General features: G+C 37.8%; 1 protein-coding gene across 1 annotated transcript; it reads left to right on the top strand.

Annotated features, from left to right (window-relative positions):
• The first annotated feature begins 639 nt into the window (after positions 1 to 639).
• On the top strand, positions 640 to 27,617 carry SMC3 (structural maintenance of chromosomes 3). Its single transcript, XM_060768389.2, has 29 exons — positions 640 to 744; positions 3,124 to 3,199; positions 4,556 to 4,594; positions 5,376 to 5,443; positions 5,632 to 5,703; positions 5,800 to 5,879; positions 6,319 to 6,397; positions 7,172 to 7,289; positions 9,331 to 9,506; positions 9,622 to 9,702; positions 9,995 to 10,159; positions 10,944 to 11,065; positions 13,231 to 13,444; positions 14,524 to 14,627; positions 15,135 to 15,234; positions 15,669 to 15,829; positions 16,075 to 16,216; positions 16,525 to 16,675; positions 18,336 to 18,488; positions 18,971 to 19,122; positions 19,722 to 19,880; positions 20,596 to 20,703; positions 21,285 to 21,393; positions 22,050 to 22,297; positions 22,386 to 22,598; positions 23,313 to 23,504; positions 23,625 to 23,802; positions 25,317 to 25,423; positions 27,165 to 27,617. Exons 1-29 carry the CDS (start codon positions 730 to 732, stop codon positions 27,234 to 27,236), a joined length of 3,654 nt encoding a protein of 1,217 aa, XP_060624372.1. The 5' UTR covers positions 640 to 729; the 3' UTR covers positions 27,237 to 27,617.
• Positions 27,618 to 27,706: the final 89 nt, after the last annotated feature.

The following is a 27,706-nucleotide window of genomic DNA, read 5'->3' as shown; positions in this document are numbered from 1 at the left end:
CATGCATTATTGTTGTTGTTGTTGTTGTTATTGTTGTTGTTGTATGGAGCCCCCGGTGGTTAAACCCCTGTGCTGGCAGGACTGAAGACCGACAGGTCGCGGGTTCGAATCCGGAGGAGGCGGATGAGTTTCCTCTATCAGCTCCAGCTCCTCATGCGGGAACATGAGAGAAGCCTCCCACAAGGATGATAAAAACATCAGTTCATCTGGGCGTCCCCTGGGGAACGTCCTTGCAGACGGCCAATTCTCTGACACCAGAAGCGACTTGCAGTTTCTCAAGTCGCTCCTGACACGACAAAAAAAATGTTGTTATTCTGCGAGTCGCAAAACAGCGCCCTCTGGCGGCAGCTGCGCTCCCTGCAATCGCGCCGCCTATTCCTCCCTGAGGCTCCCCCTCCTATTGGCCGCACTGGCTTTGGCGCCCTATTTCGCTCATGCCGGGCCGAACCAAAATCCTACCGAACGGGGAGGCAGAGATGGTGCTTTATTAGCTTCGATTTTAAATAAAGGGCAGTCACCACAAGTACAGCAACCACTTCGTCTTTTGGGAAGGTCTGACCCGTTTCCTCTGCCTCTTTCCGAGGCTTTTGCTGCGTTTTCGCCAACGATCCTCCCCTCTTTTCCTTTGCAGAGTGGTACGTTCCACAGCGAACGGGAGGGGGAGGCTTTGCCGCCATTTTGTTCTCGGTGGGCGCAGTGACGGGGAGGAGGGAGCTTTTCGCCGCCGCCATGTATATCAAGCAGGTAGGAGGCCCTCAGGTTGTGAGGGGGAGGCTTTTTTTTTCTTTGGAAACAATAAAGGACGGTTGGGAAGAATTCATGGCTGCAAAGCGAGGGACTGGTGGGGTAAAAAAAAAAGGGGGGCTGGGGGTGTTGAGGCGACGAAAGCCAGGCCCTGAGACTCAGTTGAGGCCCTCGTTCTCTGTAGAATGACAGCATCAGCAGGGGATTCAGCCTCACCGGCGGGCCTTGTTTACTTTCTGTGGTAAAATGAAGTGGTAAACAAGAAAAGTTGAGGCCTCGGCTGGTTGATCTTTTATTTTATCTCCCACAATAACCTAAAGTTTCCAAAATGTAATGAACATTGGGAGGGGAGTGGGACGACGACGGCGACACGCAGGCCTCATCTACACTACCATGCGATGCAGTTCGGTGTAGTTAAACGATTATATGAGTCTGCACTGACCATATAACGTAGTTTCATACTGCATTATATGGCATTGCAGATTAGGCTTCATCTGATGCTTGTTGGTGCTGGCTGAGGGCCCTTCCACACAGCCCTATATCTCAGAATATCAAGGCAGGAACTCCCACATTATCTGAGTGTGGGCTCAGATAACCCAATTCAAAGCGGATATTGTAGGATTTTCTGCCTTGATGTTCTGGGATATAGGACTGTGGAAGGGCCCTGAGTGTGGACTTAGATAACCCCCAGGATCCTTCCACACAGCCCTATATCCCAGAATATCAAGGCAGAAAATCCCACATTATCTGGGGCCCTTCCACACAGCCCTATATCTCAGAATATCAAGGCAAAAAATCTCAGTTATCTGGGGGGCCTTCCACACAGCCCTATATCCTAGAATATCAAGGCAGAAAATCCCACATTATCTGAGTGTAGACCCAGATAACCCAGTTCAAAGCAAATAATTGCAGGATTTTCTGCCTTGGTATTCTGGGATATAGGACTGTGGAAGGGCCCCGAGTGTGGACTCAGATAACCCAGGGTCCTTCCACACAGCCCTATATCCCAGAATATCAAGGCAGAAAATCCCACATTATCTGAGTGTGGACTCAGATAACCCAGTTCAAAGCAGATAATGTGGGATTTTCTGCCTTGATATTCTGGGACAGGGGTCCTCAAACTAAGGCCCAGGGGCCGGATATGACCCTCCAAGGTCATTTACCCGGCCCTCGCTCAGGGTCAACCTAAGTCTGAAACAACTTGAAAGCACACAATAACAACAATCGTATCTCATCAGCCAAAAGCAGGCCCACACTTCCCATTGAAACACTCATAAGTTTATATTTGTTAACATTGGTCTTCAAAGGAGTGGATTATAATAAAAAATGAATTCCTATGCACACTGCACATATCTTATTTGTAGTGCAAAAAACATTTAAAAACAATATAATATAACCAGAAATTAAATAATAACATAACCTGTCAATTAATTTACATCTAACGTAAAAAATAAATATAAATGTATATAAAACCTCAAGTTAACATTCATTTAAATTAGTTATTAAAATCATTATGCGACCAATAAAATCAACAGAGCCAACAGAACCAATATCTGCTTTAAACTGGATTATCAGAGTCCACACTGCCATATAATCCAGTTCAATGTGGATTTTATACAGATGTGTGGAAGGGGCCTGAGTCTCCACTGCCAGATAATCTGGGATAAGAGGATAATCTGTGATCAGATTCTGGAGTATAGGGGCATTGTGAAAGGCACCAGAGGCCAGAGTATTTCTTGTCCAGAATGCTTAGGATCCAGAGTTAATATACCACTATATAACCCATGCATTTCGACACCACTTTAACAGCTGTGGCACAGTGCTATGCAATCATTGGAGTTTCAGTGTTATAAGGTCTTTGTAAGTCTTCTCATCAAACTATGAATCCTAGAATACTGGAGCATTGATCCATGCGAGTTAAATGGGTGTCAAATTGCAGTAATTCTGCAGTATAGATGCTTTTGTACCATGCTTTCCCCTTCTAGAAGATTAAAATAACTCTGAAGCTTTAGTTAAAAATCATGAGTTTTAATCTAAAAACACTGATATATCAAGACTTTCTGTCTCAACTACAGCTGAAATCTCATTCTGAAGATTTTGTTAAAAACCGAATTTAACATTTAATCTTAACGAGATTGCACACTCATAGTTTTGCTTCACCTGTTCTTGAAGGCTGCATAATGAAAGTGCAGGAAGCAGGCTACCATCACAACGTGGTACCTGGTAATTGTATTGTTTTTGTACGTACTGTGGAAATGATAGAAATGAATATAGCAAATTTACTTCTTATCCTTTTTGAGACATTGTACTTTTGAAAGCTGTAGTTGATAATAAATTGTATTTATGAAAGTTTATTTAACATAAATGTGTTTATTTCAGGTGATCATCCAAGGATTTCGCAGCTACAGAGATCAGACTATAGTAGATCCTTTCAGTTCAAAGCATAATGTCATTGGTAAGTTCCTGTAATACAAAGGCTTATGCAGCATTTAAGTATAACTTTTAGAGATGAAATTGACATTTGATATATTTCTTCCTATTCAGAATGAAACTGATTGCTTTTTCTTATCTGATTGCTTTTTCTTATCTGGCACATTTGTTGTTATTTTTAATGTTACATAATTTCATGGGTTAGTGCCCCTAGATCAGGGGTCCACAAACTTTTTAAACAGAGGGCCAGGTCACAGTCCCTCAAACTGTATATTTGAAAAAAAATGAATAAATTCTTATGCACACTGCACATATCTTATTTGTAGTGCAAAATCACTTAAAAACAATACAATAATTAAAATGAAGAACAATCTTAACAAATATAAACTTGTTAGCATTTCAATGGGAAATGTGGGTCTGCTTTTGGCTGATGAGATAGGATTGTTGTTGTTATGTGCTTTCAAGTCATTTCAGACTTAGGTTGACCCTGAGCGAGGGCCAGGTAAATGACCTTGGAGGGCCGTATCCGGCACCCAGGCCTTAGTTTGATGACCCCTGCCCTAGATTTTCATACAGTGACTAACTAATGTCTCCTCAATATGCTTGTAGATCAAATCCTTCCACACCATAGCTGGGAGATACTGAAAATTATTTCCGGATTCTTTTGTCTGTCAGTTAGCCACCCTGAACAGATTATATGGCAAAAGAGGAAAGAATCAAGGGTTATCCATTGCTAGTGTAACTAGAAGAACTATTGGCACTTTTATTAGGTCATGCATTTACTATTGTGTACACTTCCAGATATGCTGGTCTGCAACTGCTGTTGCTTTCAGCCAGCATAATTCTGCCATTAAACATAATGATAGTTGTCAATGTGTCTAAAATGTAATGGTGGAAGTCAGGCTTTCAGACAACTGAGTACCTATTTGAATTATGAGACCCTTAATTCATTATTGATTTGCTGTATGGTGTCAGGAGGGGGGGGGGTATATGTGTTACACAATTCAGTGGTTAGATGTGAAGTATATGGCATGAGATGACAAAAAGTAAGATGGCTAACAAAAGGAATAGATAATATAAATAGGTCAAAATGTTACATAAAATACCTTTTCCTTTTTGTTCTCAGATGTGGAATGGCAGGCTGTTGATTCAGGTGTTGTTCAGCCTGTCACATCTGAAGTAGTCACCTTACTCATTTTTTTCTTCTGCTAAGATGCAGAAGTGATGGTCCATAATACTGAGTTCTTTTAAAAGGTCAGGGGATTATTAGACCAGTTGAACAATTTTTTTATATGTCACTTTATGCATCAGTATACCAAAATGAAAAAAAAAATCATTCATGAAAAATATAATTCAACATGTAACTTCTGCTTATTTTCAGTGGGTAGAAATGGTTCTGGAAAAAGCAACTTTTTCTACGGTAAGTACACAGCTACACATAAAATATTGTTTCTATTATTGGAGCCACATTTCTTTTTGATTGCTATAATTCAAAGGGCCTTTCAGTGCTTTTATTCCACAATCTTTATTTCTACAGTTCATTTTACACAACAGAAATGAATCTTTCAAAATGTCTGAGAAAAAAATGAGTCAAATTTTGAAGCTGTAACTAAATATCAAATCAGATAATCATTTTTTTTGTTTGCTAAAATCAGTAGTTTTATTTTTTTCCTTTTTAAATTTCTTCAGTTTTAATTGTATACCTTGCTGGCACAAGGCATTGTTTGCTGGCATTGCTGGCACACAGAGCAATAATTCCTAAATTATGTGCCATGAAAATTGCCAAGGTACCACAATAGAAAGATTTAATTAACAGCTGTAATTTATTAGCAAATCCATATTCCTCACTAATAGAGAGGCCTGCGCTTTGCATGAGTTCTCTACATGATTCACAGTTCTAACCTTCTCTCATACCTATGCCGTTTGAGCAATTCAGCATTTGTTCATCTAATATGATTGGAACAGTCTGTCAGTTTAGTATTGTAGTAAACTCATTTACATTAAAGCAAGCTCAGAAGTATTGATAGTGAATGCTAAAATACTTAATTAAAATTTGCAATGCAAGTCATCTATTTTAAAGAATAATACAGTAAACTGCAGTTCTTCACAGAACTTCTATTAGAAAAACCTATATTGAAAGATTATGTGGTTGAATTGAATCTTTAAAATTAACAAGTCTTTCTGTATTTTCTTCATTACAGCAATTCAGTTTGTTCTCAGTGATGAATTCAGTCATCTTCGTCCTGAGCAAAGGCTGGCATTATTGCATGTAAGGAAATATGAGAGATGTATGTAAGCATGCTGTTACAAAACAAATGACCAAAAAAGCTGTCTTTTAGTTGAGTTTATTGACCTAATCCAAGGGTCTATACAATATATTCCTTTTTTGTTGTTGATTGCAAGTAAGTGATTATTGTTTTACACAATTTTGTAAATAACATTTATCATCTCTCTTAGGAAGGCACAGGCCCTCGGGTTATTTCTGCTTTTGTGGAAATTATTTTTGACAACTCTGACAACAGATTACCAGTAAGTAAAATGTACTTAATATCATTAGGACATTCAACACAGGTTGTGCAAGTTAATGCCTTGGCTATTAATTCTTTGCTTATATCTTTTCCTTAGATTGATAAGGAAGAAGTTTCACTTCGCAGAGTCATTGGAGCAAAAAAGGACCAGTATTTCTTAGACAAGAAAATGGTGACGTAAGTCTACTCCCCCCCCCCCCCTTTCATTCTTCCCCTTTTCATTAAATCAAAACTGGGTTGGATGTAATCTAGTTTAACATCTAAACCTGTTTTGTTTTCTGTGGAATCTTGAACATTTAATTTCTCATTTCCAAGAGAAGCCATTTCAGTACCATTTTTTTGTTTGTGTTCATATGTTGTGAAATATTACATCATTCAGTTTAATTTTCAGAAATAGAGAAAATATAATAAAATTGAACATGCTCTTAATCTCTAGTTGACATTGCAGAATATTTGGAACTAAATTAAATAAAAGTTTGGGGACGGCAATCAGGATTGCTGTCAAGGTTGCAATTAGTAAGAGAGAACTAATTGGAAGAATGTTATTTAATAGTCATGAATGCTTGTTCTTAAACGTCACTGCTGAATAATGTACAGTTTGCAAATTTAATTCTAGGAAAAATGATGTGATGAATCTTCTTGAAAGTGCTGGATTTTCTCGCAGCAACCCCTACTATATTGTTAAACAAGGAAAGGTATGATGAATGACTATTATTTGCATTTAAAATGTTGGTAACATTAACTAGACATTTCCAAATAAATATCATGGAATTGCTATATTTTACATTACAGTTTACTTGATGAGTAGAGCCTGAATTTCATATGTGTTCAAAATTGGAACATCATCTTACATGACCACTGTGTCTCCTCCCTTCCTAGTATGCCTCACTTCTTATGCCCTTTTTCTTGTCAGTTTTATGATACTAATTTGTGGGAGAAAAATAGCGACAGTGATAGTGTAACATGAAAATTTGAGCAGGAATAAAACAATATATGTCATTTGTGAAAAATTTCAATCTACCAAATTAAAAAAGAATCCAAGCAATGATTGAGTAGAACTGATAGACTGACTAGTTTTTTTTTGACAGCATTAATCACTTAAGTTGCACAAGTTATAAGACTTGTTGTGTTTTAATATTTAATAATTGACAGAAATACCTGTTTCCCTGTGTGGTGTTTGTAGTGTGTTGTATCCCTTCACAATGAATGTAGCCAAGATCAACGATTAATTGACACATTTGTTAATATAATAGTTTCAAAATTGTGGTTGTTGGATTTGAATTCCCTCCATTTCTGGTTAGTATTCTCAGTGATCAAGAATCACGAGAGTTGTACTCCAATAGCATTTAGAGTAACGAACAGTAACTGGCATCGATTTGGCTGTGTCTTGTCGTTATTACTTATATATTTGATTGCTGTATATAAACAAAAGTATAGCAACTGAGTTATATTTTCCTGCTTCTTTTTAGATCAACCAGATGGCTACAGCTCCTGACTCTCAGAGACTAAAATTGTTAAGGGAAGTAGCTGGCACTCGAGTATATGATGAACGAAAAGAGGAAAGTATCTCCCTCATGAAAGAAACAGGTAAAAGTGGTTTTTATTTATTTGAGATTTCAGAGTCTTAGTGCTATGCTCATTCTTTATGTTTCATGTCTTTTTAACTTAATAGCATTTTGTGAAATATGCTTATATGGTAAATATGGAACCATAAGCTAATATTTTAACAGTCTTGTTTCACTAGGGCATATTCTATGTTTATGTATATATTGCTATGTTAAAAGTTGCAGTTGAATCAACCCGATTTACACACTTAGTCCTATGAAGAAGTAATGTTGATCTGTTTCCAAAGTGCTGTGGAAGTTAATTCCCCTACTCTCTCAAACTATTGCTCATAGTCTGATATGTCTGCTTGCTAGGTCAGACTGGGGAACTGCCCCAAACAAGTAATCACACAGCAGTTAATGGTTTCAGTCTATTTTGTGTGGACATGTTTTCACTATCTTCTCTTAAACTTAATTGGGGTTTTTAAAGTCACTTTCCCAAAAATCTGTTTGGTCTTGAAGATCACGATCCCTCGTAGATAGTGTTTCAGGAACTGCATGCCAGTAGTAGGCAAAGCTAAAACGAGTGCTTGATGGAGCCAGGCCTAAAAGTCTGAACTCATCTTTTCTTACTTTTTTCCTGTCATCTGTCTTGTTCTTCCTTTTTCTTTGCATCCATCCAATTACTAAGGCAGAATCAGATTATTCTTGTATGGGCCCAACTGGCAGACAGCTTTTAAAACTGGGCCAAAGGCAGGTTGCTCATTCCTGGATTTCCACCATAAAATTTCAATTTAGCATGAGAAAAAATAAAGCCACAGGATATAAATATCAAGAGTAAATAAACCATATACAATTTTTAAAACTATAGGTCAGAAGTAATAGAAATGAATACACAGCAACATAAAATTAATTTGAACTAAGAGCCAGTATACCAAAATTAAAACCTGTCTTGAAACCAGCAATTTCAAACACCTGCAATATAATTAGATTTTCTCAGACACTGAATTCAACATAGTTTTTGTATGCTAGGTCTGAGCCAATGTATTTCCCTTCCAAGGAACTTCATAAATTAGTGCCTATCACCAAGCAGGACTTCCAAGTGTGTAAGTTAAAGCATGGAAAGAATTAATATGAATAAATGTGTTCCTTCAAATATTCAGCCTTGAGCCATGTAGAGTAGTAAGCACACCCCTTTCTGCTTAGTGATACTTTTCTGTTCTATGTATGAATGTTGGCAAGAGAACCAAAAATATTTTTTAAAAGCAAAGCCATTGCACCAGAGCTTTTTCGTAATGCATGCCCTCCTCCTAAACACACAAAGAATTCCAGCTATCAGATCTGGACAAAGAAATCGTTGTGTCTTGGTCTAGGCAGCTCGCTTGGTTTCAGTGCTTGGGAAGAGAAAAGAGGTTTGTTTTTCTTCTCAGCAAGCATGAAAATGCACATGGTTGTCAGGAAAGGAACAACGTGGTCGCTTTTTAAAACTAGTCTAGATTAAATATGCCCTATGAGGATTGGCTTGAAGAACTAGGTATGTTTAGCCTGCAGAAGAGAAGGTTGAGGGGAGACATGATAGCCATGTTTAAATATTTGAAAAGAAATCATAAGAAGGAGCAGGCTTGTTTTCTGGTGCCCTAGAAACTGGGACTCTTGAGCAGTGGGTTCAAATTACAGGAAAAGAGATTCCACCTGAACATTAGGAATAACTTCCTGACTGTAAGAGCTGTTCAGCAGTGGATTTCTCTGCCTTAGAGTCTGGTGGAAGCTCCTTCCTTGGAAGCTTTTTAAACAGGCTGGATGACCATGATTGTGCTTTTCCTGCATATGGCAGGGGTTTGGACTGGATGGCCCATGTGATCTCTTCCTACTTGATACCATCTTGATATCATCATATTGTCTGGACATTTCAGTTTTGCCACCTCTGGGATAAGCAAATTACTTACATATAGCCTACATATCTGGATGATATCCTCTAAGCTTTCACACGCATGTAGAAAAATGTAAGAGATAAAACTGATTATTCTTTACTGGTTGTCTGTAGAACTTAAGTCATGTTAATGCTTCTTAAATAACCTTTAAAGAGGGAAAACGGGAGAAAATAAACGAGCTGCTGAAATATATTGAAGAGCGCTTACATACCCTGGAAGAGGAGAAAGAAGAACTGGCCCAATATCAAAAGTGGGATAAAATGAGAAGAGCCCTAGAATACACTATTTATAACCAGGAACTGAATGAGACCCGTGCTAAACTTGATGAAGTAAGTCATTTTGTTTAACTGCCTGTTTAAATTATCAAACCAGTTATTATGTGTCGTTTAATTCACACAGTTGCAAACTGTTCTAAAGCAGTTGATTGGATTATATGTTTTGTAGCTTTCAGCCAAACGGGAAACCAGTGGAGAAAAATCAAGGCAATTAAGAGATGCACAGCAGGATGCTCGAGATAAAATGGAGGTAAGATGATGACTCGTATGCGCTACTGCTGTCTACAAATAGTTGCATGCAGCAACTTATTGTGGTTAGTGGTCCCAAATGAATTGAAACTCACAGAAAAAGAGATGGATTCCCATTTTCATCCACATGGCATAGTATGAATAGAGGTGATATTAGACGGTGCTAATCACATGTGTGACTTTCCTAGACAAGTTCATCTGTTTCTAGATCATGAGAATAAGTATTGCCTTAATTTGGAAATATACACAGACTACCTTTATTTCTCCAGCCATTTCTTGATGTCTCTATGTAGGAAATTGAACGTCAAGTCCGCGAACTGAAATCAAAGATTTCCGCCATGAAGGAGGAGAAAGAGCAGCTTAGTGCTGAAAGACAGGAACAGATAAAACAAAGGACCAAACTAGAACTTAAAGCGAAGGACTTGCAAGACGAACTGGCTGGAAACAGTGAGCAAAGGGTAAGGGCTGGGAAGTGAAAGTGGATAATATCTCAAGCATATGTATTGTATTGTGTGCATAATATTGCCAGTGTGGAGTTTATGGGGGGAAAATAACAGTTGGCATATAGTGTAAGTTGTGTCGTCTGCAAACTTGATGATCCTGCCTTCCAGCCCTTTATCTAAGTCATTAATGACTTATTGTAATTGTATTATTGTCGCGAATGACTTATTGTAATTGTATTATTGATATTGATGTTGTTGTTTGATGTTGTTTTTGATATTGCTAGTTGATGTTAGCTTATGTTGTGAAGTGCACCTTATTTTACATGTTGTACACCGCCGTGAGTCGCCCCAGGGCTGAGAACGGCGGTCTAGAAGCACAGTAAATAAATAAATAAAAAATAAATAAGTTATGTTATCAGTTTATCTAGATTTCTATAGTGGAAAAAGTTTTACTTGTTTGAAGTATATTTGGTGTACATTGAGAGAATTTGAAGTCCATGGTACGTATTTTAAATTGCAGCATACTAAGTTTGTATGGTCTCTTTATATAACACACTAAGAGCCTTTCCTCGTATTACTGTGATTGTTCAAGAACAGTTTCTAGCATCAGTTGTATTGTAGAAGAGCACTTGTTCATGAATTCTGCTTTGGAATTAAGTAACATGTAAATTATGGGTCAAAATCTTTTCTGAGAAGTCCTACTTTTGTTACTTATATAACTTCTATTTTTGCTTCTCAAAAAGAGCTTAGGAGTAGCTGGCTTATCAAATAGGGCTGACATTGTTACCTTGATTTTCAGAAAAGACTCTTGAAAGAAAGGCAGAAACTTCTTGAGAAGATTGAAGAAAAACAGAAAGAGCTGGCAGAAACAGAACCCAAGTTTAACAGTGTAAAAGAAAAGGAAGAAAGAGGAATTGCCAGGTCTGTATGTCCAGCACTGATTTTAGGGGTGTGCAATTCAAGTAAACCCCGTGCTGTTTGCGGTGTTGGATTTTTGTTTGGCCCTGTTTTATTTTTTTCAGGAGCTTCCCGAATTTGGGAAGGCAAATGCTGTTTTTCGTTCCAGCAGCCAGGAATTCCGTTTTCACTCCGGGAAGATCCAACCCATTGGCGGCAATGGGAAAACCTCCAATTTTTCCCTTTCTGTCATTTTTAGAGCTATCGGGACAGAAATGGCCACACTTGCAGTACACATTTACCACTCAAAAGCCCACCAAGTGTCAGACCGTTTGGGTCATCAACCAATTTTAAGGAAATTCTTAACGTTTCTAGAAATAAAATGTCCCTTTAAAAATCCCATAAAGATATCCTGTGGATGTATCTGATTGAGATTCAGTATCCCTCCCTCTGACTTTCACTCTGCTGAAAGCCTGGCCACTTGACCCAGCACCAGCGCCACAGAGAGAGAGATATATTATTTTTGTATATGGGGGGATAGGCTCAGGCTTCTTGGGCGAGAGAAGTAGCACACACAAATAATAAGAGTCGAAGAGGTGAACAAACAGCTTACAAGGGCTTTAAAAATACTTAAAAAAAAATAATTCTTTGAGTGTGGGGGAGGAAGATGCAGCATAGAGTACACAAGCGAGAAGGCCTGGGGAGAGATTGAATTCTCCCCATGGGGATTTAAGGGAGTCAGGCTATCCCCTTCCTACACTAAACCACCCCAATATTTAAACAGAAATGCCTTTTCACATCCCCCCCCCCTCAAAAAAGTATGCCCACTCTCACTTCCCTAGCGAAATTGTAAAAAGAAGCACTGAAAGATATTAAACTAAGAAAGTTTAATTAAATTGCCAAAGGAAAATATTGAAGTTGAGTCCAAAAGTGATCCTAATCAACAATTGCACTGAGATAGAACATGGAACTAGATAGCACACGATCTCTCAGAAACCAGGATGCCACAGGAAAATGGAGGTGTTCGTCCTGGTATATATAGATCAGCTTGGCAAAAAGACACATAATCCGCTTTCTTGTTCTGGCTCAGACAAGGGAGGGGGGGGGGTGCTGCATGTGTGGCTGTTGCCACGGCTCAATTGAAAGGAACCGAATTCAGCCATTTTGGGTTTCCACATGGTGCGTTTCGGTCGAGTAAATTCAAACCCTGTCACCCGCCCCATTTCTGGACATTTGGTTGCCAGATTTGCCGAATGTCCCGGAACCTGTTTTGAATATTGGTACCGTACACAGCCCTACTAATTTGCCATATGAAAGGGAAGCACTGCATGAAGGAACTGGGGATGCCATCAGGGATGACAAAATAGGTTGTAGCCCCAACTGACGGAAGCTATCCTATTTTAAGAAAATCTAAACTGGACTTTTGGTGTACTTTTAGTCGCTTCCTGTTTCAATTTCTTTGGTTTTTTGAAAGTAGTTTCATCCTTTTCGGGACTTTAATAGTCGTGAACATCAGAGACAAAACATTGATCCCCGTTTCTACCAGAGTAATTTATGTTGACTCTTGTAACTTATATGATAAGCCAGAGGATATTCAAGAGTGGATCTGTATCATCTACAACTTGCGTACAGGAAATATGTGAGAATAAGTGCTTTTCCGTATGAGCCTAACAGGATAAGTGAGTTTGCAACTTAAATAAGGTAGTCAGATAGAAATGAGAAATAAAAAAAGGTAACCTATCTGCAGGAAAGCACAATGGAGTCTATAAATTGTGCCTTGGATGTAGCCTTCTTAACTTCATGCCCATCTGATGTATTACACTACAGTTCCCAACACTACTCTAAGTATGAGGGAATCTGGTAATTGGAGAGGTAATGAGAGTTGTAGTCCAGCTCACCTGAAAAGCCACAAATTTGGAGTGGCTGTTCTGGTGTCAGGAAAAATAGTTTTTGAAGTTTAAAACTTAATGATTTATAGCCCTTTTAATTTCTTTGGAACAGAAATTTTCCTAGAATATTGAATAAAATCTCACATTTGAAAAGAACATTAAAATGGAACATTATTTCTCAAAATAGTTTGCTTTAGGTTTCCTGACAGTCATGCAGTTTACCGAAATGAATTTACCTTGGCTTGGTTACATCTTTTAAAACATCTTGTTACATCTTGTTACATTTCTCTTTTGAAACAGATTGGCACAGGCTACCCAGGAAAGAACAGATCTTTATGCAAAGCAAGGTCGAGGAAGTCAGTTCACCTCCAAAGAGGAGAGAGATAAATGGATTAAAAAAGAACTCAAATCCCTTGATCAGGCCATCAATGACAAGAAAAGACAAATTGCTGCGATACACAAAGATCTGGAAGACACGGAAGCTAATAAAGAGAAGAACCTGGAACAGTACAGTGTAAGGAGTTGAGTTTGATGGTGGTCAGAAATATTTGAACCAGGCTTTACTTTGCACATGGAATAAGTTTTATGGTGTTCTGTTTAAAGTAGATATGCTATGGTTTCATAGTTCATTTACATAATTAGGTTGTGTTCCACACAAGGCATGCACAAGTGGAGCCTGCTTAGATGCAGAACCTTTTCTGAAGTTTGGGAAATATCGGATCTGTGGAGTGTATAGCTTCAGTGAGTGGGATGCTAGGAGGAAAACACTTGTATAAATGGACTGTTTATGGCTCCAAGAATAATAGTAGAGGACTGATGGAACATACTTTGGCAACCTTTTTTTTTTTTGGGGGGGGGGGGGGTCTTTGAATGTAGCCATTGTGTTGACAGTTTGGTAATGCTGCAGAATTTTACAGGTGTGGTTGGGATGTAATGAATTACGCTATAGGCTTATTTCTTTATATTTTTGAAACAAAGGTCTCAAATATAATAATGATGGATAGACTAGGGCTGAAGTCAAATTCTCTATAAATGTGGAGTGAGGGATTTAATTCTGCTGTCCCATTTTGTCTTTTAAGATGCATCTCTTTGGGATATGTGTTCCCAGTTTTGCTAGTTCTGTGAATTGGGTCATGTTCCATAGGGCCCTGTCTAACATGTATAGAGGCCAGAATTCAAGAAGGAGTGGGCATAATGTAGTATAATTCCAGTGCTTCACAACAAACGGATGATACCTTGCGTAGTCTTGGGCTGTGAAGATACAAATTGCAATGTAATTGTCAAATTTTATTGTAATTCAATATGTAATTATTTGCCTGCACTGAAAGTAATGAAACATCTAAAGCAGTGGTTCTCAACCTGTGGGTCCCCAGATGTTTTGGCCTTCAACTCCTAGACGTCTTAACAGCTGGTAAACTGGCTGGGATTTCTGGGAGTTGTAGGCCAAAACATGTGGGAACCCACATGTTGAGAACCACTTATCTAAAGCGATTCTTTGCTGTCTAAAACCTACAAATACCAGCTTGTGGTTCATTTAGTCTGTCAAAAGAGTGAAATGCTGAATTTTAAAACATTTTTCCTTATATACATTAGAAACTGGATCAGGATCTCAGTGAAGTGAAAGCTCGTGTGGAAGAACTGGACAGGAAATATTATGAAGTGAAAAATAAAAAGGATGAATTGCAGAGTGAGAGAAAGTCAGTAATTTTATTGAGTTTTACTACTTTCCTTATGGTTGTTCTGTTTGCTGTGTTATAGCTGGGTACTAATGCTATAGACAGTAAGCAGAAAACAATAGCCATGGGTCATAAGCTGCGCTTATTATCTATGGCATTAGTACCCCAGCTATTTCAAAAATGTTGTGCTATAAATAAATATAAGGTATTGCATGATTTACAGAACTGGAATGCTGTTGATATGAAATATCGAAATTGAAATATTGAAATGATTGCAAATAGGAGGTGTCCTGTGTCTTATTTGCTAATCATGGACATGTATTTTAGTAATATTGAAATGAAATAACAAATGTCATTAAAGTGTGTTGCTGTTGTATGTCTCTGCTACAAATTCTAAATCAGTAGGAAATGCTGGAAATTGCAATAAGAGTATAAAATTGCGAAGTTTACAAAACAAGTCTTTGAATAGCTTTAGATGAGACTTATCCAATCTGGTGTCCTCTAGATAAAACGTCAACTCTTTTTCAGTTACTTGTGGCGAGAAGAGAATGCAGAACAACAAGCTCTTGCAGCAAAGCGGGAAGACTTGGAAAAGAAGCAACAGCTTTTAAGAGCAGCAACAGGAAAGGTGGGATTTTTAACATACTGTTACTATTAAAGATCCCTCTCCCCCTACCCCCAAAGAGCTCTTTGTCTCTTCTTCCTACCAAATCATGTCAGAAATTGTTTACCTGGAGATAAGTACTACCTTAAACCAAAATTATATTTGTAGCTTATCAAAGTTTGAAAATAACAATGCAATCAGTATGTTGAATCCATTTTCTTGGAATAGGCAGTATACTTAAATGTATGTGAGTGCCCTGTGGCTATGCTTCAGTGGCATCATAAATTAACTGGTTCAGTATGTTGTATTGACAATATTCTAATTGCAGTATGAAGTTGTATCAGATCAGAAAACTTTCCCCTCTTATGCATATAAAATTGAACTGAAGGGTAGTATGAGGGATTATAGTATTTTTCACAAACTGTACATAGCCCAATTAAGTCTATTTGATTATGCAGGCTATTCTAAATGGCATTGACAGTATCAACAAAGTTTTGGAGCATTTCCGTCGTAAAGGCATTAACTCGCATGTTCTGAATGGCTATCATGGAATAGTAATGAATAACTTTGAATGTGAACCTGCTTTCTACACTTGTGTTGAAGTTACTGCTGGAAACAGGTATGAGAATATGACTTTTTCTTTTAGAACTATTTGTTTTTGCCATATAATTGCTGAAATTACCAGAAGGCACCTACATTGAGGAATTTAGCTTTCTGGGGCATATTTGTGTATAAAATTTCCCTTACATTTTTTGTTGTTGTTTCTTTGGTTGGGTTTGAAAGAATGCAAAGATGGGTCTTAGCTAAGTACTGTTCTGTCTTAATTATAATGAAAGTACTAATTCTTTATCTTTTTAATGCTAGGCTCTTTTATCATATTGTGGACTCTGATGAGGTTAGCACCAAGATATTAATGGAATTCAACAAAATGAATCTACCTGGAGAAGTAACTTTTCTTCCTCTTAACAAACTGGATGTTAGAGATACTGCATACCCTGAAACCAATGTGAGTTTTTCTTGTTTAAAATATAATTGATAGGCATACAGAATTACAACAGTTTAAAATTCTCTGCTGCCGTCAAATAAACGGATGGAAGTGACTTGAAGGCCATATGATTTCTAAGTGTTGTGACACTAAATATCTGTGGCTTGTTTACATTCAGAATTAATAGTATTCTACCTTCATTTTGGTACTACAGGTTTGGGTTGTGTTCCTTTTGTGTGTGTGTGTGTGTGCATATTATAACTGAAGGTGACTACAGTATTGATGCAATTCTGTTACCTATTATGAAATCAACTTTTTTTAATTTTCAGGATGCTATTCCTATGATCAGTAAACTCAGATATAATCCAAGATTTGATAAAGCCTTCAAACATGTTTTTGGAAAAACCCTAATTTGCCGTAGCATGGAAGTGTCCACACAGTTGGCCAGAGCTTTTACTATGGATTGTATAACTTTGGAAGGTATGTTTTGGGTATAATTTTCTTGGTTGGAATTTCTAATTTTCTTCTAAGCTCTCACAATTATTTTAACAAACTTTGTGAAATCTAAAGCCAGTTTAACATGGCACACCACTACCGTTTACCTTTAATTTCCCTAAAGTATGACTTATTCTTGTGTTTGAATAGATAGTTTGCATTTTATGAATAACTCATGATACTATCATTTTTTAAAGCCAGTACTGGCACCATGGGTTAAGATGCTTGTTCAAACAGTATAAATTATGATCCTCAATCCATGTGCAACTTCAAACCAATTTCTGGAAAGTAGGCTCTCTGGAAAGAAGAGAAAGAAGCAAACATTAGCCTCAATTCAATTGGTGCAAGTTTGTTTAACAATGTCTTAGACCAGGCCTTTCCAAATCTTTTGTGTTAATGACACACACTTTAGACATGCATCCTTTTGCAACATAGTAATTTGGTTTTACTAGCAAGCCAGAAGTTAACCCAACCCCTTATAAGAGTTTTATACTCTCTCCCTCCTCTCTTTCTCTCTCTATATATACTGTATCTATATTATAATATACAAACAGGCAGTCCCCAAGTTACAGACAAGATAGGTTGTTAGTTTGTTCCTAAGTAGAATTTGTATGTAAGTAGAAAAAGGTACATTTTTAAAGTGTAACTCCAGCAAAAAATATACATGATTTTGGAAGAGTTAACACCCATGTGGTGTTTTACTCTCTGTTCCCTGTTCAGAAGATTTCACCTCCCTTTCTGTCCCTGTGATAATTAGATTTTGGAAAAAAATGGCTTGTTGTGAAAACAAGGATTGGTGATAAAGCTTCAGTGGAGACACTTTTTCTCCATAATAACTCTTTCAGGAGTGAATTTCCCTTCCTGGGAGTAGATTTCTCCCACCACTTCTCGTCTCACCCCCGTTCTTGACTATGGGTCATTTGTAAATTTTATGTTTGTAACTTGGGGGCTGCCTATGTATGTAATTTTCATATAATCTTTACTGTATAAAGGGGGGGGGTCTCTGAACTCATCCTCGTTCTCTCCCTCCCCCCCCCCTCCGCTGGGGCTACTGTTTGGGCATTGCCTGGGGAGGGGGGGATCAGGTGTTGGTCAGACTGAGCACAGAGAAGGATGATGGGCCCCTAGGTTTGAGTCTGGATTCCGTGCCACCTGAGTGACTGCTCCTGCCGTTGCTCCCACAGCCGCTTCCTCTTCTTCCTTCATGAGCAGTCAAGCCTGGATGTTTTGGCCACGTAGCCTTTGTTTGCCCAGGGGACAGGGAGGGGGCACATTTTTCATGTGGTGGGACTACAGGCCACATGCTAGCATGTCATGACACACAGCTTGGAAAACTCTGGTTTAGAGGTGCAAAAATGGTTAGTGTGTTCTGATGAGCTGTACCATTTTCCTTCAGTTTAATCTGAGAAAGCTTCTCCATAAAAATGTAATTTATTTGTCATTGGAACACATCTGTACTGTGAACATGTTTTTGAATGGTATGAAGTTTTTGATATTGTATATTACAACTGATGGATTGAGTATAGAAACACTTTGTTTTCTTCACTTAATGTGCTAATACTGTATTATTCATATCTTTTGGCAAACTACCGTGAGTAGTTTCTGTGGGTTAGTTCTCATTCTTAACAGAACAAAATTCTTCTAGGTGATCAAGTGAGCCACCGGGGCGCTTTGACAGGAGGTTATTATGACACAAGAAAGTCTCGACTTGAACTCCAGAAAGATGTCAGAAAAGTGGAAGTAGAATTAAGTGAACTTGAAGCAAAACTCAATGAAAACTTACGCAGAAACATTGAAAATATCCTTCACAGAATGTGGGCGCATGTATGGGTAGTGGTGGATTGGCTCATTTCTTATCTCCAAAATATTGTCTCTGTGATTATTGTGTGAAATAATGGGTAAATAGAATTCAAATGGGGTGATTTGTGTACTTTTGTATAGCAGAATCACTAGCTGTGGACTAAATACAATATGCCAGTACACAGTGCCATCTCCTGCTTGCATCCAGAGTATCAAAAAATGGATGTAGCTGTCCCCTTTAATATGAGTGCTTTCTATAATTTTGGTTAATTTTGCTTGAATATTTTTCAGCCTGTATATAACGTCAAATCACACTTTGGCTTCTGGTCTTGCTTATAGAATATGGCACATAGCATCGTTTCTGTTTTAAGATGCTGCAATGTATAAAATGTTTTTAGAGAGTGACTAATCTCATTGTAAGTCCTACTATCTATGAATTTAATGATGAACTGAACAGAAATTTTCCTTAACACATTGCACGGATTAATAATGAAATTGATCAGCTCATGAATCAAATGCAGCAGATTGAAACCCAGCAAAGAAAATTCAAGGCTTCAAGAGACAGCATTTTGTCAGAGATGAAAATGCTGAAAGAAAAGAGACAACAGTCGGAGAAAACATTTATGCCTAAGGTATGGGATATTGGGGAACATTTGCAACATAGCAGGCATTTGTTCTAGTTTCAATTTAAAAGACAATTCAGGATATGTGGCCCATCTGGAAAATTCTTGAATATAGAACACAGTGTCATACTATTTCATCACACTGGAGAATGAATCCTCTTTAAATCCAGTTTCTGCCTCCTGCAGGGTTGTAGTCTACTGAGGCTGCTTAGGTCCTCCTCCCTAAACTAAAAACCACAGAATTCTGAAGGAGGTAACAACCAGATTTAAAGTGGATTCATTTTCTACTGTGATGAGATCTATAGAATAGTGTTATGTCTAATAGGTTAAATAGATTTTTTTAAAAGCCATTAGAGGGAAAATAGAATGCAATGTATCTGTTTCGTAAGCCATTTTTATATTCTACCTTATTTATTTCCAAGGTGGAGCATGCTTTGCGTATACATGCGTAGGATTGTAACGAAAACCTATGTTATCATGCAAGAGTATGTTAAATAGCTGTTGTATTTTTTCTTTATCCATCGCAGTTAGCTGCTTCTTAAAGAACTAGATAAATTAGAAAGTCACTTTTAAAATACATACTTACATTTGATTTATTTTCCCATTAGCAACGGAGTTTACAAAGTTTGGAGGCAAGCTTGCATGCCATGGAATCAACGCGGGAGTCCTTAAAAGCTGAACTGGGAACAGATCTGTTATCTCAACTCAGTTTAGATGACCAGAAGCGTGTGGATGCACTCAACGATGAGATCCGGCAACTACAACAAGTAAATATACTTTAAAATTTCAGAGTTAAGTGTATTTGAGAATAATTGATTTTTAAAAGCATAGTTCAGAAGCATATCTCTGAATAATACTCAGTTCCTTCACTATTTAAATGGAAGTGTTACCAAGTGAACATTTAAACCCGAATTCCGGTTGGTTGGTTGGTTGGTTGGTTGGTTGGTTGGTTGGTTGCTTTCTTTCTTTCCTTTGCTTATTTTTTTGTTTGATATGGAATAGTGTTTCTAAAGTTGAGAGTGAATGAAAGGTAACAGAATTATATTGTGCGAGTACTATAGATCCAAAAATCTCAGTTGTGTTAGTGCCATATTAACTGCTGTATTTAAGTGAATAAATTGTACAGGAGTTAACCTATCTGAAATATGGCACTAAACAACAATACAAATTAATTCGCTCATTGCCCCCCTCCCCATACACATATTCAAATACATTTGGGGATACAATAGAAGGTAAACTTGTTCATGAACAGATAAACCAGAAACCTCTCTGAAAAGTGAGCATGAAACATGCACGTGTTGATTAGATTGTAAGCCTTAGCAGAGGGTACTGTTCTTTTACTTCTAAAACACCAGTGTTCAGTTAAAGTGCTATATAAATTGATGGTGATTATTAGTGGTTTCACAAAGCTGCGGAATAATGTCATCTTAATATTTTTGAAGCAGTCAACGGAATATAAACATGGCCTCTTATGTTTTATAGGAAAACAGGCAGTTGTTGAATGAGAGGATCAAGCTTGAAGGAATCATTACACGAGTTGAGACATATCTCAATGAAAATTTGAGGAAACGCTTAGACCAAGTTGAACAGGTAAGGTTTCAGGCCCATTATTTAACAAGTTTGCATTCAGTATATTTGGTGAATTTCTTAATTGCAGGAATAAAGTAGCGTGTTCAGAAACGTGAACATCTATACCGCTTAGAATATTCTATAACAATGGTATAAAATACTCACATATTAATGTTGACAATTCAAGATGAATTTGTGTGTCAATGTTCTTTGATGCTCTGCTTTCAGGCTAAGCATTAGTGAGTGTTAAAACAGTCTCATTGAAATTACTGCCAGACTTCACACTAGTATTTTGAACTTTTGTGGAGTTTCTACACAGTTTTTCTGATGTGGTTGACAGTCAACAAATTTTGGACTTTCAGCGAAGTACTATAAGAAGTTAAAGTGCTAATAAGTCCCTCTTAGTTTACCTTCCATTTCTATGCTTTTTAACGTGAAGGCGGGGTAGAATTTTTACTCAATACATATATATAGAACAAAATATAGAATACTTTGAAAACAAAAAGTGTATTGAAAGCAGTAATGTAATCTTTCTTTTCAACAGCATTGTTTACATTGTGGTGATTTGCTTCTGCATAAAGTATATGTCATTTATGTTGTAGGAGCTAAATGAGCTGAGAGAGACTGAAGGTGGCACTGTCCTTACAGCGACAACATCTGAACTTGAAGCCATCAATAAACGAGTAAAAGACACACTGGCACGATCAGATGGTTGGTATTTTTATTTAACCAAGCAGAGACTTAGGACCCTTCCACACAGCCATATAGCCCAGAATATCAAAGCCGATGATCCACAATATTTGCTTTGAACTGAGTTATCTGAGTCCACACTGCCATATAACCAGTTCAAAGCAGATAATGTGTGGAAGGGGCCTTACTTAAACATAGTGTTTTTGTCTAGTTTTGTTTAGTGTATTTAGCATAAACACAGTAAAATGCAAAAAAATGTACTTGGAACAATGATAGATTAAATGTGGTTTAAAACTATCTTCAAAGAATTTTCAGGTAGAACTGCTGGTATTTGGATTGAGTCGTGGCACAAGACTCTATTTTGACTGCTTTTTAATATGTGTATTCCATAGAAATACATTTTAATGTATGTATGTATATAATGAAAATGTATTTTAACAGTGTTGTGTCCCATCTTGTGGAGAGGTGGATAAGACGTAAAGTAATTATCATAATCATCATTTCCCTTCTTCATAACCAGGAGGGAGTTTTTTTTATATCCTACTTATAGTCTTATTAGTACTTTTCAATATGTTTGTTAATAATTTGCATTTCTATGTGTATCATTTTACAAGGTTCTCCTATTTTTATGCTTTTCTTCAAGCTTACCTTCCTTTGTACCTCCTTTTGCACAATAGATCTTGACAATTCAATTGACAAAACTGAAGTTGGAATAAAAGACTTCCAGAAAAGTATGGAACGCTGGAAGAACATGGAGAAAGAGCACATGGATGCTATTAACCATGACACAAAAGAGCTCGAGAAGATGACTAACCGGCAAGGAATGCTTCTGAAGAAGAAGGAAGAATGTATGAAAAAAATAAGGGAGTTGGGCTCACTCCCACAAGAAGCTTTTGAAAAATACCAGACATTGAGCCTGAAGCAGGTAGCAAAGATTTTCATCTTTCATATCCAGTGACAATAATAGATGTTTGTGCAATATCCTAACAGTCTGTCTTCACTTTTTTTATTAGCTGTTTAGGAAACTGGAGCAATGCAACACAGAGCTGAAGAAATACAGCCATGTCAATAAAAAAGCTCTGGATCAATTTGTTAACTTTTCAGAACAGAAAGAAAAATTGATAAAACGTCAAGAAGAGTTGGACCGAGGCTATAAATCTATTATGGAGTTGATGAATGTTCTTGAACTTAGAAAATATGAAGCTATCCAGCTGACTTTTAAGCAGGTATTATTTGCAGACTATTGTAACAAGGCTGTCTGGCTTTTTATTTCCACCCTAGTTCTTACGATAGTTATGTAGTAGGCCCTTGGTATCTGCTAGGGTTTTGTTATAGAATCCCCATTGATAAAACCTGAGGGTTCTCAAGACCCATTATATAAATGGCAAAGTAAAAATGTGTCCCTTACCTTATGCAAAACAGCAAAATCACAGTTTGCTTTTTAAAAAATATTTTCCAGCCAAGGATGGTTGAATTCACAAATACAGAGGAACTACTTTATGTATATTGCCTTCATGTTATGTCAGCTTTAGAAATACATTCCATTGCAATATTAAGTTTAGATAGAAGTGGAGATGTGTCATAGCTTTGTGGAATATTTGGTTATAGTATTAGGGTTTTGAAAGCTGCAAATAATATAATTTTGAATTTTAACTACATATGCTACGTTGCTGCAAGCTTTGAATGTGCTTTATTTTAAATGTATATAGTTCCAGTTCACTTTCTTTTTACAAGAAAGACATATTGGCTGAAATCTTACATAGTTTTCAGCATGTGATAAGACCAGATTTTGAATTTACAGTAAGGTCTTCTGTAAACTCAAGAAAGCAAAGGTGTATGTTTACACTTCATACATTAATTTGATAGGCATTGGAATAAGTTAATATGACAGTATTTTAGCCCCTTTTTACAAAAACTGAACTGAATTCTATTTTTCCAAGGTGTCAAAGAACTTCAGTGAGGTCTTCCAGAAGCTGGTGCCTGGAGGAAAAGCGACCCTTGTGATGAAGAAAGGGGATATAGAAGGGAGTCAGTCTCAAGATGAAGGTGAAGGCGCCGCTGAGAGTGAGAAGGGATCAGGATCCCAGAGCAGTGTCCCATCTGTAGACCAGTTCACTGGAGTTGGGATTAGGGTAAAGAACATGATCTTTATTTTGCCTTTTAAGGACGGCTAATTGGCTTCTTTGTAACCAGCATATGATGACAGTGCTCCCTAAGTACCAGTAACTAGCATTCTCTGTTTGTTTTTTCAGGTCTCATTCACTGGTAAACAAGGTGAAATGAGAGAGATGCAGCAGCTTTCTGGCGGACAGAAGTCTCTAGTGGCTTTAGCCTTGATTTTTGCCATCCAGAAATGTGATCCGGCTCCCTTTTACCTTTTTGATGAAATTGATCAAGCCCTGGATGCTCAGCATAGAAAGGCTGTTTCAGGTAAAGGTTGTTCTTGTTCTTGTTGCTTTTTACCTTTTTGATGAAATTGATCAAGCCCTAGATGCTCAACGTAGAAAGGCTGTTTCAGGTAAAGGGTTATGTTGATGTTGATGATATTATTATTTATTACCAACCTCTCCCTACAACTTGGTTAAGACTGACAAATATATCGCCATTGAAATGCATAGAAATCAGCATAGATATTATATATTGCTGTCTTTGTTCACATACAGAACAAGCATCCCATACTAAAAAAAACCAGTAATGAATTATTGCTGTTATATACCAGCTTAACCTGAGGAACCTGTACAAGGACCAAGTAGCAACAGTCAGAACTGACCACGGAACAACAGACTGGTTCAAGATTGGGAAAGGCGTACGGCAAGGCTGCATACTCTCACCCAACCTATTTAACATGTATGCAGAACACATCATGCGATGTGCGGGGCTGGATGAATGCAAAGCTGGGGTAAAAATTGCTGGAAGAAACGTTAACAACCTCAGATATGCAGATGACACCACTCTGATGGCCGAAAGCGAGGAGGAGCTGAGGAGCCTTCTAATCAAGGTGAAAGAAGAAAGCGCAAAAGCCAGGTTGCAGCTAAACGTCAAAAAAACCAAGATTATGGCAACAAGAATGATTGACAACTGGAAAATAGAGGGAGAAACCGTGCAGGCCGTGACAGACTTTGTATTTCTAGGTGCAAAGATTACTGCAGATGCAGACTGTAGCCAGGAAATCAGAAGACGCTTACTTCTTGGGAGGAGAGCAATGTCCAGTCTCGATAAAATAGTAAAGAGTAGAGACATCAGACTGGCAACAAAGATCCGCCTAGTCAAAGCCATGGTATTCCCTGTAGTCACCTACGGATGTGAGAGCTGGACCTTAGGGAAGGCTGAGCGAAGGAAGATCGATGCTTTTGAGCTGTGGTGTTGGAGGAAAGTTCTGAGAGTGCCTTGGACTGCGAGAAGATCCAACCAGTCCATCCTCCAGGAAATAAAGCCCAACTGCTCACTGGAGGGAAAGATACTAGAGACAAAGTTGAAGTACTTTGGCCACATCATGAGGAGACAGGAAAGCCTAGAGAAGACAATTATGCTGGGGAAAGTGGAAGGCAAAAGGAAGAGGGGCCGACCAAGGGCAAGATGGATGGATGGCATCCTTGAAGTGACTGGACTGACCTTGAAGGAGCTGAGGGTGGTGACGGCCGACAGGGAGCTCTGGCGTGGGCTGGTCCATGATGTCACGAAGAGTCGGAGACGACTGAACGAATGAACAACAACCAGCTTAACATAGTATGTGTGCAGCTTTTGGTTGTTTTTTTCCCAGACATGGAGAGAGGAGCTGCTTCACTGCTGCTGTGATAAGAGCTTGAAAGCAACAAAAGTCATATTCTGCCTATTAATAATTGGTGTCTTGATTATATTTTAATGTAGTGGTTTTGTATTTAACATGTTAAGGAAGCTTCTGTATGTTACTTATCACCCACTAGCAGGTTTTTCTTTCTCCTCAGATATGATTATGGAATTGGCATCACATGCTCAATTCATCACCACAACTTTTAGGCCTGAACTGCTTGAATCCGCTGACAAATTTTATGGTGTGAAATTCAGAAACAAGGTATGCCATCTATAATTTGGTGAAACCGAATACTGTTGCAGTCTAGCTGTAATTCTGTGATGCGTGAATAGACACAATGTCAAAAATAATTAAGGAAAGTTGGTTTTAGGTCATTATATTTCGGGTACAGATACATGATTTTAACATAAATATTAAAATATTTAAAGTGACATCATGGGCTATATGTTCACTTAGATTTCAATTTGATCTGAGTGCCTTTGGTGACCTGGAAATGTATATCTTAAAACATTTTAGAACACAGTAAATAGGAGTCCTCTTTGTAGGTTGCCTCTGAAGTTTATAACCAGTTTATATGGCACCCTTTTTTAATAGAAAAAAGCCTACAACAAGATATATTTTTGCTGGTTGTATAAATTATACAAAACTGTTAAGTTTGTATTAAACACAAACACACATACCACATATGTGTTTTGGGCTTTGTTTTGATGTTTACTGACGCTTATCATGGGATCAAACATAGTAGACACTAAATTCTTGATCAATTGAAGTGTGATTCTATGAGAGTTGCCTCGGCTGGATGGGTATCTGTTGAGAGTACTTTAATTGTGTATTTCTGCATAGCAGGAGTTTGGGCTGGATGGTCCTTGTGGTCTTAATCAACTCTATGGTTCTTGGGATTGTCTAGCCCAGTGGTTCTCAAAGTGTGCTCCAAAGAGCCCTTGAGGCTATATGAACCATACTGAGGGTCTCTGCATATCCCTCTTCTTCCACTGTCCTCCCCCCTCCCTCCAAGCTTTTCCCTCCTCCTTGCTCACAAAGCATATGGGGGGCTCCATGCTTCTCTCCTCTTCCTCTGTTCTCCCCCTCAAAGCTTTTCTTTCCTCCTTCTTGCTCCCCCTGCTTCCCTCACCCCTAAAACCTTTTTCCCCTCAACTTCCTCGCTACTCCAATCCTTTCCCCCTAGCCTTCCTTGCTTCCAAAACCCTATTTCCCATGGCCATCTGTTGAGGATGCTGTGATTGTGCTTTTCCTGCATGGCAGAAGGGGGTTGGACTGGATGCCCCCTCGGGTCTTCCACTGAAATACTGTTAAGATTATGTTGGTCTAAAAGTTTTCCCATAATATATAAACATTTCTTGAAGCCCCATGAGAAAATTTTGCTTCAAAAAAGGCTCTGCAGCTGAAAAAGTTTAAGAACCCCTGGTCTAGTCACTTCCAAGTGTAGGCAGTCCCCAAGTTACAAACAAGATAGATTCTGTAGGGTTTTTTTCTTAAGTTGAATTTGTATGTAATTCAAAACAGGTACATTTTATAAGTGTAATTCCAGCCAAAAAATATGTTTTTCAGATTCAGGTAGCATAGGGAAGGGTTAACACCCCTGTAGGATTTGTTTTGTTGTCCGTGGCATTGTTCAGAAGATCTCACCTCACCTTCTGTCCCTGTGATAAGTGGATGTTGAAAATCTTGACTTGTGGAAACAAGAATTGGAGATAAAGCTTTAACGGGGACACATTTTCCTAACTCTTTCAGGATTGAATTTCCCTTCTTAAGTATGACTCGTTTGTAACTCGAGGACTGCTTGTAAATCTTTGCAAATACACGTATTAGAAATCAAAATGGAGGTTCCCAGAAAGCTGGAATTCAGAGCTGTGAAGGACTGAAATCCAGGCATTGTTTAGATCATTCAAAACAAATGGAGGCTCCTAGGCTTATGCTTTAGATTGATTCTATAGAGCTGTGTTGTCATCAATTACACATTTACATTCTTTTGTTGATTTAGGTCAGTCATATTGATGTGATCACAGCAGAGATGGCCAAAGACTTTGTGGAAGATGATACTACTCATGGCTAAGTGGAGAAAACCTGTTGATAAAATGTGCAATGTGTAATATATTTCTGACTACAAAGGCAACTGTATAAATTTAAGAACTCATTGTTCAAGAGCTACTTTTAACATAGTTAATAAATCATTGTTAAGACTATGCTTTTCCATAGACCTTGGAACCATTTTTCTGTGTGGTGTTGTGCTCTTTTGTTAAACACCTGTTAGTTTTATCTTCATACTATATCTAGTATGGAGACTGTATTTGCTTGGATTTTTTGTAAAGTTTCTTTTTGTTTCAATATTTTTTAATGTCAGTTCTTCCTTCCTATATAAATCCTTTTATCGTTTATATTGCCTCACCTGTTTTTTTAAAAAATAGTTTCAATAAAACAGTTTCTTTTAATGGTACAGTTGATACATATGTTGCTTCTTGTGGGCTTCTGGGCTATCTCCCATCATTTCATACATAATGCAGTTTGGTTTTGCATATGGCAAAT

This window comes from Anolis sagrei, chromosome 3 (assembly GCF_037176765.1).
Source record: "Anolis sagrei isolate rAnoSag1 chromosome 3, rAnoSag1.mat, whole genome shotgun sequence".
Taxonomy (NCBI): Eukaryota; Metazoa; Chordata; class Lepidosauria; order Squamata; family Dactyloidae; genus Anolis; species Anolis sagrei.
This window is presented reverse-complemented; position numbering and strand designations above follow the sequence as displayed.